Source organism: Camarhynchus parvulus, chromosome 2, assembly GCF_901933205.1.
Source record: "Camarhynchus parvulus chromosome 2, STF_HiC, whole genome shotgun sequence".
Taxonomy (NCBI): domain Eukaryota; kingdom Metazoa; phylum Chordata; class Aves; order Passeriformes; family Thraupidae; genus Camarhynchus; species Camarhynchus parvulus.
In genome coordinates this window covers 26,227-39,208 of record NC_044572.1, presented here as the reverse complement: position 1 = coordinate 39,208, position 12,982 = coordinate 26,227, and the positions used below count along the sequence as shown (strand labels likewise).

The window sequence follows — 12,982 nt, the reverse complement described above, 5'->3', positions numbered from 1 at the left end:
GTGTTGGAGTTTCACACCATGTGACATTCCATTCCCATTATTCCTACACTTCTAAAAGGGACATTGTTTACCTATTAAGTTGGGTGTAACTGAATTTTCTGTCCGCTGTACCTCCAGGCACAAAGAGTTCCTCAGCCTTGGCTTATGTGGGCATGGAGAAGAGTCTCAAGAATCTGGTATTTCAGCCCTGGCTCATTATTAACAAACGTAGGAAGGGACCATGCCACATCCAATGCCTGGAAACCGCTTTTATGTTTGCCACAGCTGATGACAGACTTCCAGTGTGAAAAGGAGGGGTGTCCTTGTGACATGGCAGAGTGGCAGCAGCTTTCTCCCATTTGTCCGTCACAGATGGAGTGATTAATCTCCTGCTTAAGATAAAGGCCTTACAAGCTAAAGAGATGGGACCTGAATTCCCTCTTGGCCCCTGTTAGAGAAAGCTGGGTGACAGGTTTGGTGTGCATGAACAATTCTTAGAACCTGAAGGCAGTCTTCCTGGCAGCAGCATTTCTCAGGCGCATCCAGATTTGTGTTTATGTACACAAGTACAAGTGTGTTTTTAAAAGCATAGCTATAGAAATGTGCCTGTGTATGGGTATGGACACAGTATGTATACACACTGCAGGCACACATACATCTTCCCACATCTGTGTTCATAAAGATGAAGAAATGTGGAAATGTAAGGCCTTATACCTTTATCCATCACTCATGCAAATATGATAAGTAAAACAAGTATGTATGTACATATGAAGGAAGGGTGTGAATATGTGTGTGTTTTCATACATCATATGAAATACACCCATATATACGTGTGTTCTTCAGCACTTAATTTTGGGCGTGATGGAATAAATGCGTGTTGTCTGTTGAACAAGTTGACGTGCCATTTGCAGGCTCTCAGCCACTCAGATGTGCACAGCATAGGTGTGTCTGTGCATGCCACATGTGAGACTGTCCTCTACATGCTTGTCTGTACCCAGAAGCAGTGTGTGCACATGCACTTGCATATATTGCCACCCTGCACCACAGAAGATGCTGTGATCAAAGAACTTACAGACTTCTTTCCAGGATGCATAACAGACAGCCCTGATTTGTTCTTACCTAACTGCCTCCCCAGGCTGCTGAGAGAAGGGGTACAAGGTCCTGGGCATGGGTGAGACCCTTTTGCTGATGCATGCACAGCTGTGCACCAGCATGTGGAGATGTCAGGATAATTTAGCAGGTGGCCTCGTTACTCCTAGATCTGTCACCATGGTAACGTGTTTTTTTCTTTAAAAAATGTACAGTGCCAAGAGGAGGAAGATGGCTGACAAAATTCTCCCTCAGAGGGTGAGTCGCTTTCATTTCCTATTCCCTTCACAATCAGTTCAGCATCTTAGTGTAATTAGAGGAATTTTAGAAAATTGTTTCACTTTTTGTTTAAAAATCTAATTAAAAAGTAAGTAAGCAGTGTGTGCAAGTGGAGAGCGGGCTGGGCTGGGGGCTGGGAGCGGAGCAGCCCGGCCTGCGCGGCCTCACGCCTGGGTTAGCCGAGCCAGCACTGCCGCTTGCTGGAGGCACCGCGGCGCTGGGCTGCCAGCGCGGCCCTCGGGGCTCCGCACGGCTCCTGCTCCTTGCTGAGCCTGGCCAAAACCTGCTCCAGAGTGTGGCTGTACCTTGGCGTGGGCTCAGGCTCATGTCTCTGGCCCAGTGGAGCTGCCAGGTTATGATTTTTATAGTTGTGTCACCATAGGGCTGCAGTGAACCTGTGTAAACAACAGAGTCTGAGGGGTCGGTATTGTCTGGAGAGTTACTAATTCTCTTATCCCTGGGGATATGTCTGGCTTTTGGTGTCTGCCTATGTTTGATCCTCAGTGCTTACATCTTCTACTTCCTTTCTAAACACTGGGATTTCTCTCTGCTCTCCTCTCTCATTATTCCCATACTTTTCTTTTTCTTTATCCTCTTCAGTACAGTTCACAAGAAACTGCTTGGTCCCTAAAGGCTTCAAAATACATACCCTTGTCACATCCTAATCTACGTTGCTTTGACTTCTGGTGCTTTTTCTGGGCTCAGAATCCCTTGGACAGGTGTGTCCTTTTCCTCCATATCCTTTTCAAGTTTTCAAGCTCCACTGCTAAAGTGAGCCCAAACTTGCTGACATGCTCCAAAGTCACTTCTGTGACATTTCACAGGTGCCTACTACCAGCCATCCAAAGAGGTGAGCCCACTTTAGTACTCCTGATGTTATGCTATCACTTCTTCTCTTGTTATTCCTGCCACTTTCTGAAAGCAGACCCTTTCATATGTAAGCCATTAGATCTCTTATGTTGCTGTCTTGAAAGGACTAAGCTACCATTAAACCCAGACCTTTGAACCACTTACAGCCTCCCTGGTAATTATGTTGAAGCCTCATTCCTGCTCTGCTGGTGGTCTGTGCCTTTTTTATAATGAGAGCTAAGTTTCTTGTACTGTCAGTTTTGTCTGTCCCACACAAACTGTTTTCACAGACAATGATACATCCTGTATAGTGAGGCTGTTGCTGGAAATATATGTCCATTTCAAGATGCTTTTAGTTTTGTTTTGGGTTGGTTGGTTGTGGGAGTGTTTATACTTTCGGTTTTTATTTTGCATGTTGCCTTTATAAGATTAAAACGTGTAAGAGGTAATCAAACTTTTTTGCCAGCAGAAGATCACTGACTCTGTTTACCAAGTCCATGATAATTCTTGAATAGGTAGAGCCTTACATAGGTGTGTCAGAAATCTCTACAGATGCTTTCAGAACCATGCTGTCACCAAGTATTCTTGCTTTTCAGTATCATTGTGGCTGCCAGCCAATAGCTTTAACTGATGGAGTAATAAGGCATTTGCTAGAAGTCTCTTCTGCAGTGGGGTTTTTATGAGTGCAGCTGCAGTAGTGGTATCAGATGTGACCTCTGTCTGGGCTAAGGTACTCTGTTAGGCTGCAGTTAGTGTGTCAGAAATCCCTTACACCATCTGTGGGATGAAGAAATGCTGTGCACATCATTGTCCTGTCAAGTGGAAGATGTGCACTGGTGGCTGTGGAATGCATGTGAAACATGGGTAAAACTTCCAGCTCTCTGGAACTACCTCTGGAATGTTTTCCAGCCAGTCAGCATCTGTTACCCACAGATTTTTTGCAGAGTTTTGCTTATGTTTTCCAGGAACTTTGAAGAGAAGAGGGGAACGATATTAAATACATTTGACTCTTGAAAATGATCTTATGTAGTAGTGGAAAGGAGGTGGGTTCCCACTGTTCCTCGCTACGATAATAACTCAGCAGTTGGCACAGGTAACCTCTTGTTTGATTTCCAGGCTCTTTGGTTAAGCCTGTGCCGTAGTCCTGGAGCATTGTGCTGGTTGGGTAGGATCCCTGAGCCACTCCAGGTCAACTATTTGAGAAGGATTTAATTTTGCAGGAATATAATTGTAAAATGAAAAATTCAACCCAGCAAACTTTGCACGTAGGAAGATTGGGTTAGGGAACTGCATGGGACATCCTGGCACTTCCAGTCTGGTTCCCTCTGTCTTGGAAGCCATGACACAACTGCCACTTCAAGACTAGTTAGGTTCCTTACCTGAAACATACTTTTGATCTGGCAGCTTGGGGTTTTTTTTTGTCTTGCTAGGCTCGGCAGGGGAAGTACTTTTAGTTTGCCAAGTTAGAGAGGCTCCCCTCTTGAAATCCTCTTAGTCATTTGTTTTCTCTGATCCTGGTTAAATTAATGTCTTTCAAACCTTTTTAAATCTACCTCTCAAGAAACCAGAACTATACATAGTATTACAGATTGCCAGTATTCACCATGCTTGAATGCTGCTCCTGCATTTTTAGCTCTATTGGAAATAGCACTACAAATTGAGATTGCTGTTCTTTTTTGGTTTTTTGGATGTTTTGGTGGTTTTTGTTTTGTTTTTGGTTTGGTTTTTTTGTTTGTTTGCTTGGGGTTTTTGTTTGGTGTTTTTTTTTTTTATTGGCCTTTCCATATTGATACAGCCTCTGGTCATTCTGTGATTGGCTAATACAAGTATTTCTGCTTTCTGTCATATGCAACTGATGAATTCCCATATTACAGCAGGATTTAGACTCTGAGGCATGATCCTATGTGTTGTAATGCTATATATGATCCCATCTCCATTATACAGTTCTGAACTTCCTTACATTCTCTGTACTATCCTCTTCCTTGCAATGACAGTGACACCCAAATTTATCATTACTAGGCTTTCTTAGCATACTTCTCCTTTTTTGTACAAGAGCACTTTTTTCCTACGCCAGGTCTTGCTCCAACTCCCATTTTTCAGTCTTTAGGAGTGGTTCCCTTTATGACTGTATGTCAAATGCTTTACTTAAATGCAGGTTGGTTGTATTGATAGCATATATTTTGTCTAAAATGCAATTTTAACACAAGGACTTTGGTTACGCTCACATTGACATACTGTAACTTAACAAGGCTTAGTAATTTTTATAGTGTATTTAACATTGACTCTAGTTCTGTCCAGCAGGCTCTTTCCTGCCCTATTTTCTTCACTTCTGGATCTTTCCCTTGTTCACACTTGGCTGTCGCTGAAACCCTCATTCGGTTTTGGAGAAGTTCACAGGCATCTTCATTCATGGCTGGGTTCCTAAGTCTCTGGAGCTGATGTTACCTTTGTGACCCAGGTTTCACAGGTGTGCCTCAATTTCAACCTCAGACCACAAACTGTCTGTAGGGACGCATGGCTGCACCTCAGATTGTACCTCTTTCTCCAGGCCTTGCCTCCTCATTACTTCTGGTCAGTCTTATTTTCTCTTAGTATTGAGTCATTACATTTTTTCCCAGGGAGATGTGAATGTGATCCACCATTCTGGTTTTTTGGCTTCCTTGCCTACCCATTCTGATGCAAGAATCTCAGCTGAAAACCATTCTGGCTCTATATAGCTGTGCCCATCTCTGCTTTTCCTTGTTTAACTTGCAGAGTGGAGTTCAACTTTGAAACAGCAAACTGCCCCTCCTTCTGTGGCATGCTTGTCTCTTAGTATTAGCTGCTGTTCTTCTCACTCAGCCCCAAATTCCTGAGGACTTTTTGTCTGGCTGTGCTGACAGGATTTTGTACACCTGTCCGCTTCTTTTCATCTTCTCTACTTCATTTTCCTTTACACAAATATTTAGTCAATTTTTGCTGCTGCTGTTCACTGACCACCATGTGGAATTCTCTGCACAGATCCCATGCCATAATAGCTGTCCTGCTGTGGGTTGGTCACTGCATGGCTGTTGTCCACCTCATTCTCCATCTGAGCCAGCCAGAGGTGAGGAACACCTGGATCTGCCATTCTTTCATGTAAGAAAGAAGAGGTTAGGGGTGTGATAATCAGTGGTAGCCTTGGATATAGCAACTGTGAAATACAGAAATTAAAGGTCTTGCCAGGGATGAGGAAGGAGAGTAGTCAAGTACCACCCCTGGACTTCAGATAAGCAGAGTTTGCCTTATTCAGGGGACTGGTAGGTGTGATTCCTTGAGAAGCAGCTCTGAGGGGCAAAATGTCTCAAGGAATCTGGGAGGTCTTTAAGGACCTTTAAGAGCAGCCTGCTTTAAATGCAGGAAAATGAGCAGATGTATGAGGAGCCCAGAATTAGGTAATCACAGTGGTAGTCCCAACGTCAGAAGGCAATGTACAAGAAGTAAAGCAGGGACAAGGTTACAAAGGAGGAGTTTAGAACAATTTGCCTGGGCATTGCAGGGAATGGTATCAGCAAAGTCAAAGTTCAGCTGTAGTTGAGATCTTCAAGGGACATCAAGGACAAGAAAAGCTTCTACTATTGCACTAGTAATAAAGGCTGACCAAGGAAAATGTGTGCTCCATGCTGTGTGGGCTGGGTGATCCAGTGATGACAGAGACAATAAGTCTGAAGCACTCAAAGCCTTCTTTGTTCAGTCTGCACTAATGATGCCTCCCATGCCCTGTGATCAGTGAACACATCCAAGAGGAACAGGCCAGTGGACAGGGGTAGGGCCAGGGATTCGTTGAGGAAACTTGACCTGTACAACTCCATGATATCCAACAGGCTACATCTGAGGGAGCTGAGAAGTGGCCAATGTCCTTTCAAGGCTGCTCTCTCATACATAATAGTCTTGTATTCAGGTTGGGACATTTTGGTCTGAATGGGCTGACAGCCATGTGGGTGGATGATGAGGCTGAGAAGGTGGCTAATGGTTGCTCAGAGTGCTACAGGGATAGCAGCACTGTGTCATAGCAGCTGATCAGTCCAGCATCCTTGCCACTGGAGGAGGCAGTGCCATGCTCGCTTATAAAATCTACAGATGACACCAATCTCTGTGTGGGGAAACCAGTTGATATGCTTGTGGATATGCTGGAGGAATGAACCAACAAGAACTTTATGAAAGTCAACTAAGTCAAATGTTCTTCCTTGAGAAAGACGAGGGCTGCCTGGCTGAGAAGCAGCACTGCTGGAAAGGCCCTGGAGGCACTGGTGGACAGTGGGCTGAGTGTGAGCAGGAGGTATGTCTTGTCAGCAGAGATGACTAACAGTGTCCAGAGCTCTGTGGCTGGGAGCACAGCCAAGAGATTGAGGGACTTGATTACCCTTCTTTGCTCCATACTCACTAGCTCAGTGCTAGAGCACCGTGTCTAGTTTTAGGATCCTGAATTCAAGAAAAACATTGGCAAACTGGACAAAGGTCAGTGGATGATTGTCAGATCGATTGAATGACTGGATCAGCACACGAGGAAAGACTGAGACAGCTGGCCTTGTTCAGCCTGAAGGATGCCTCTGAGGGGACCTAGCAACAGCAATGGCTTGCCAGGTCCTAAGAGAGGAGGACGAAGAACATGGATTGCTTTTGCCATTTTACTGGACTGTGTTACCGGCCCTGTAGTAGTCAGTCAGAAATCCTCCTCAAACCACTCTCTCTTAGGGGTTGTAGGGTGGCACAGTTATGATTTATAAGGAATTTCAGCCCTTAGCTGTCTTTCTTTGACCATAGAAGCCTCAGTGGTAGAGATACTTTTGTCAATAAGCTATAGTATAAAGTTTCTCAGCAGGGAAACTGTCCAGTAGCTGCCAAGTCAGACTTCAGTCACTGCCACTTAAGATAAAAATTCTGGTTCTCAGCAATACATGTGAAATGCGTGGGTTATGTCCATCTGCCGTAGGTAGTAAAAAAGGCTAAGGATCAAATTAAGCTTGTCAAACTTGGTGGGAGGAAGAGGTTTTGTGTTTTGTTACCTGTCTCAAAGACAGAAATTCTCAGGTAGCCTAATTCTCAAGACGCTGCCAAATCTCTATTTATTAGTGATTAAAAAAAAAAAATCAAGATTACTGGAACTGTTTTGTTTGTCCTGCTTAAGCAGTGAAGAATGCAGCTCCAGTTGTTCCTGCCTGCAATAGATCCAATTTTATTTACTGGGCTTTTTCTAGGATCCTGGAGGTGCACAACAATAGGACCTGTGAAAGATTTGATGGCCAGCTGTTGTATAAAACAGGTTCAAATTACATCAGCTTGCTCAGGACCTTGTCCAGACAGGTTCTGAATACCTCCAGCCAAGGATGGACACTCCAGAGCATTTCTTGGCAGCCTGTTCCAAGGTTTTAATACCATAATGTGTTTTGTTTGTTCTCTCAGAGATTTTTTTTACAAACCAATTCCTTATAGGGAGTGAATTGCCCATGCTTCAGTGAGTTCCTGTTGCCTCTCACCCTAATCTCACGCACCTCCAAGGGGAGGCTGGCCCTGTCTGTGCTTCACCAGTCCATGTGACCATTGCACTCTTCCAGGCAATCTCCTTTTCCCTTTTCTTCTCCAGGCTGGAGAGGCTCTTGCAGCCTCTCCTGGCAGGTCTGTGCTCCAGCCCCCACCGTCCTCTGCAGGCCTTGCTCCAAGATGTCACATCTTTGTTGTCCTGTGCCCACCAGTCCAGATCCAGTTCCACCAGCGTGGAGTAGGAAGGAAGAGCCTCTTTCCTGGGCTTGATGGCAAAACCTGTGCTAATGCAGCCCCTTTTGCAGCTGACTTTTGCTATGGCTGCCTTGCCCCTCAGAGTCCTTCTGCCCTTGTTGTCTGTCCCTCAGGGCCCCCCAGTCCTCTCCTGCCAGTCTGTTTTGTACCCCAGCGATGCCTCCCTGTCCCCCTGCCCGGTGTGATTCCATGCCAGGAGCAGCAGAGCTTTTCCTGTGCCCACCTTCACCGTGCTGAGGTGCCATCCTGTCTGTGCAGCCTGTCAGGGTCCCTGTGCCCAGCCCTGCTGCCCTGACTGACCTGGGCTCGGCACTCTGGGGCCTGAGGACAGCACTCAGCCAGGAGCAATGGAGCCAAAGACAACAGCAGTGGAGCCTTCTCTGTGGCTTTGGATGTGAGCAGCAGAGCCAGACCCGGACTTGGCTTTTTCCTTAGCTTTCCTTCTGCTGCTCATCTTGCAGAAGGCTTCCTCGTTACTTTCCCCAGCTTGCTGACTGCTGTCATTGCCTTCCAAGCTGTCATGCTGTGACAGCCATAGAAGCTATCCAAAGATGTTTGTATCCCAGAATTTGTAGTGTTGCGGCTGGTCTTTGGTCTCTGATTCTGTCTCACCAGCCTTGCACATCTGTTTACAGGCAGGTGTGGTGGAGCCCCCACACTGTCTGCCATCATGTCATTCATTCCACACTGTCCTCATTGCCCCCACTTGCAAGTTGGCCATTTTTTTGTCATCACTGATAAAAAATCTTGTGAAAATCAAAGATAAAAATGCATAATTTAATAGCAATTGCTTTTTAGTAATTTATAAAAGTCTGAAATGTTTGAATTTTCATAATAGAAAGATAACTGCAGCCTCAAGAAGGACACTGTCTTACTAATGTTAATAGTAATCTCTTCCAGTTATCCATGGAATTCTAAGATAAAGTATAACTACATATGTTCAAAACCTTGGCTGATGAGATGCTGGTTCTGCTAGATGCTTTCTGGAGTTTTGTCAACTAGATAAAGGCCAGAATGGAGAATTGATGTATTGAAAGACTCTTTTTGCATTTATAGTTAGAACTTTAGTAGAAGAGTGTAGACCTGCACGGAGCTATGAACTTTTCTGTTAGGGCAAACCATGCAAGGGAATGAATTAGGCAGGTTGCACAGATCCTTATCACATAGGCACTGTCATACCTCCAAAAGATTACTCCAGTAGTAGGGTGAGAAAGCAAAAGACTGAGAGCTGGCAAAAGTGGCCTGAGTAAGCCTTTGATCTTGCCCAAATCCCATCTTTGCTGTGACCATAACACATCTCTAGAGAAGAATACAAACACAGCAAGTACAATTCTTCTCTCAAATGCTCTCCCAACCTGCGGTCATTTGCAGTTCAAGGAATTAGATGCAGTTTTGTCTTTGGCTGATTTTAAAGTGCTTGTGCTTTTTAGCATCTTCTAATATTTTGCATCCAGTTCGGTTAAGGGAATGGAATAGGAAATAACCCTTATCACCACTTTCATGTGATAAAAGATGTAAAAGTGTGGAATAAAAATATTTATTGAAGGTTTCTGCTGTATCTACAAACTTCCTAGAAATTTGATTAGATCCTGAGTCTAGTACCCATTGGACCAGCCAGAAAGGTTGTGTAATCTGTGCTGCATAGGCTCTATCCTAAGGACTCTGTAGGCCATGCTTCACCGTGTGCCCAGGGGGTTCACAAACTGACTCTGATGGCACTTGGCATTAAAGGTCTGAAACTGCTTTCTCGGTCCAGAATTTTTAATTGACTGTAGCACACCATCATTAATTTCTTCAGGCAAGGAACTGAGGAATCTTTGTGCAGAACAGGAAAAAAACATTGGAGTGTTTTGTTGTGTCCAAAGATATGCACTCAGTGCCTCGCTGCCCTTGCTCTGCAAGCTGTTTGTCAGTTCCTTGATGTTTCCAGGGTAATGCTTGTTCTTCGTGCTCATGTTTCTTTTATTATGCTGCTGATACTAACATTTGAGAAAGCATATAAGCAGTTAAAACTATCATGGCTTGTCTAAAGCTGAACAGAGTTTTGGCTCTGGTTTCTACTTTTCCAAAGTATCTGTGGTTTCTGCTTTTCCAAAGTTATAGTCTTGCTGTAAGTAGAGCAGGTATTCTACCATCTCAAAACAAAAAGAGTCAGTTGAAAGAGACATTTATTTAATAACCTTAGTCTGTCTAAATACAGCAAGGAGAAATTGTTCGTCTTCAGGCTGGAAAAGAAAATTATTAAGAAAGGGATGGCAAAAGCCTGTAAAACATATAGCAAAGGTGCCTAGGGAATGCCTTCCCACAGCTGCTCCAGCAGTGCAGGGAAATGGCATCAAATGAAACTCACTCGTGGCAGGTTCCAAAGGAGCAAAAGGAGGTTCTTCACCCCACATTGCCTGGAACGCTCTGCCTTGGACTGTTGCGGATACTGAAAGGCAGCAACTTTGAAACCTTGTCGGAGATACAATACTAGGAGAGCCAGCTGTTGGCATGACCTCTGCAATAGTTCTCATGTCCTTGCAGCCCACAGGGAACAGGTGCATGCCTGGTGTCTCTCACATAAGTGTTTGTGCCTTACACCAGATATAAACTGTAATTTTAACTGTAACTAATTCTGTTTCTAAAGCAAAACATGAATATCAACTCAATTCCTATGGAAATATAGGAGTGAATATTGAGTGAATATTGTAGAAATAGAAAAGCTAGAGTGAATATTGTAGAAATAGAAAAGGTTGTGTAGTAGATCTATTTTAATTACTTACAGTACCTTTTTATGGTTTTCCTGCATGAGTTATTCCAAATCAAGAAGCAACATTTTCATTTAAGGGTATACTTACTCATTTCTAAGCTCAGTTCATTAGGTCATACTTCCAACCTACTTCATATCCCCTCCTCTGCTTGTAAAAGAGAAAATAAAGAGAGGTTTGTCAATAGAACTAATGTAGTTAACTAATGTGTTAAAATTCCAATAAAAGTTGGCAGGATCAGAAGTTGACACCTGATGGCTGGTCGTGTTGAAACTTTGACATGAAGGTCAATTTCACCAACATAGGAAGATGTGCTGACAAAGGCAGGCATCCTACCTGGCAGTTTTACTTACAATGGGTGACACTTGTTTTTGAAACACCAACATGAACACACCCCAACCCCCTCCCCCTTTAGTTTGGGGGATGCAGCACTTTTCTAGTTTTGAACAGGACAAATTCACTGTAGTTTGGATTGCCAAGAGTAGTCTCCCTGGCTGCTGGTAGCTAAGCCTCTCTGGAAGAAAACAGCCATGGTTCAGGCTCTGTGGATTCAGGTGGGGTCTTCCAGAATGCATTAGCCTCAGTTCTGTGCTCCTGCTCTTCAGTCTGTGCTTGTCCCATGTCTCTGAGACCTGCCCCACTGTCTGGGACCTGCTGTCGCAGGGAGAGGTCCTCTGGGCACTCCTGTCCAAGGGCTGGGAATGTGTCAGTGTGGCTGTTCTGGAGCGTGGCACATTTGTGCTCCCAGTGTTGAGGTATTCCTTGCTTCCTTCTCAGATCCGGGAGCTGGTTCCTGAGTCGCAGGCCTACATGGATCTCTTGGCCTTTGAGCGCAAGCTAGACCAGACCATTATGCGGAAGCGCGTGGACATTCAGGAAGCGCTGAAGAGACCAATGAAGGTATGTTGTGAGAAATCTGTACATTGTATCAGGGGAGAAAAATAATTCTTGTAGTAAATGGTGGAAATACCTTTCAAGCTAAAGTCTCATAGCAGAAATGCTTTGGAATGGGTTAGACAAAGCTCCTAAGAGCAAACAGCTGTGAATCAGCATCCACAGAAAAGTGGTAGAGAAAATTCAGTGGCTATTACCAGCTCTAGCTTCTGAAAGTCTTTAATAAGGGGCATAATAGCCTAGGGATAAATAAAGGATAGATAAACATTGGTTTGGGAACTTTGTATTAAAATGATAAAAAATGAGAAAATAAGAGATTAGAGGGATATGCTGAAGGTATGTACTACGTTTCCAGTTCAAATTTGGTCAAAAGTGGAACTTGTGGAATAACAGAGCATACAATGGGAAGAATTACTTACAGAAATTATTATCTGTGTAAAAAAAGAATGGATGACATTTTCTGCGGTTTCTGTCAGATAAAGTCCAGCACTTTGCTCTTACTAATATCCCACTGAAAAGGTTTTTTCTAAGTTTTCTGAGTCTATTCATTGGAATCATGGAAGAGTTTAGATAGGAGGAAACTGGAAGTTTCTTTGTTCAACTTTCTGCTAAAAACAGGGCTGTCAAGGCCTTGTTGAGTTTTGAAAATCTGTAAAGATGGAGGTTTTACAGCCTTGTTAGGCAGTCTGTTACATTTTTTCTGACTCTCATTGTGAAGAATTTCTTTTCATTTCTCATTTAAGTTCTTGTAACTGTATTGGGTACCTCATACTCTATTCCTCAAATAATTCTCATAGAACGAAGGGTTTTGTACCCATATGTCTTCTGTGACATAAAGCTATCATTCTTGTCTGTACCACAGTGATGGAGGTCAGCCCAACAAAGATCAATATTCTGTTGTCTTTGTCACTGTCCAGGTACCTGATAAAATGTGGAAGGCTTTTACCTCTTGGTGTTTTTCCAGTTGATATATGTGAAACAAACAAAACATAAAAAAAAAACCCCAAAACAAAAAAAAAACCAATTAAGTTATCAAGTTCCATTAACACCTCCTAGACAGAAAGGAAACTGAATTGTGGGTGGTCTAAATCATGAGTTCATTCTTAAGAAGTGTTGCACATAATAGATTTTACTCTCAGAAGAAATAATTTGTCTTACCTTCTTGATATGGGTAGAACACCATTATTTTAAACTAGTTAGGAATCTGGCCATATTTAAAGGTGATTGAAGACTTTGAATTAAATTCATAAATCAACAGGAAGTTATTTATTCTGTGGCAAAGTCTTTAATGAGGGAATCAACAAGTGCACAAGGTCCTAGCTGTAAGCTATGGAGATATTCAGTGTCTGGGATAGGGGAGAGTGTAGGAGGCACAACACTCTACAGAA

At 43.5% G+C, this 12,982-nt stretch overlaps 1 protein-coding gene across 5 annotated transcripts in view; it reads left to right on the top strand.

Moving 5' to 3' along the window:
- SMARCD3 (SWI/SNF related, matrix associated, actin dependent regulator of chromatin, subfamily d, member 3) overlaps nt 1-12,982 on the top strand; it is a 79,837-nt gene that overhangs the window by 42,508 nt on the left and 24,347 nt on the right. For all 5 annotated transcript variants that reach the window (XM_030971255.1, XM_030971256.1, XM_030971254.1 and 2 more), the window contains 2 exons: nt 1,284-1,326; nt 11,478-11,600. In XM_030971255.1, the coding sequence (XP_030827115.1) occupies nt 1,284-1,326; nt 11,478-11,600 (166 nt within the window). The remainder of the gene's footprint in view (nt 1-1,283; nt 1,327-11,477; nt 11,601-12,982) is intronic.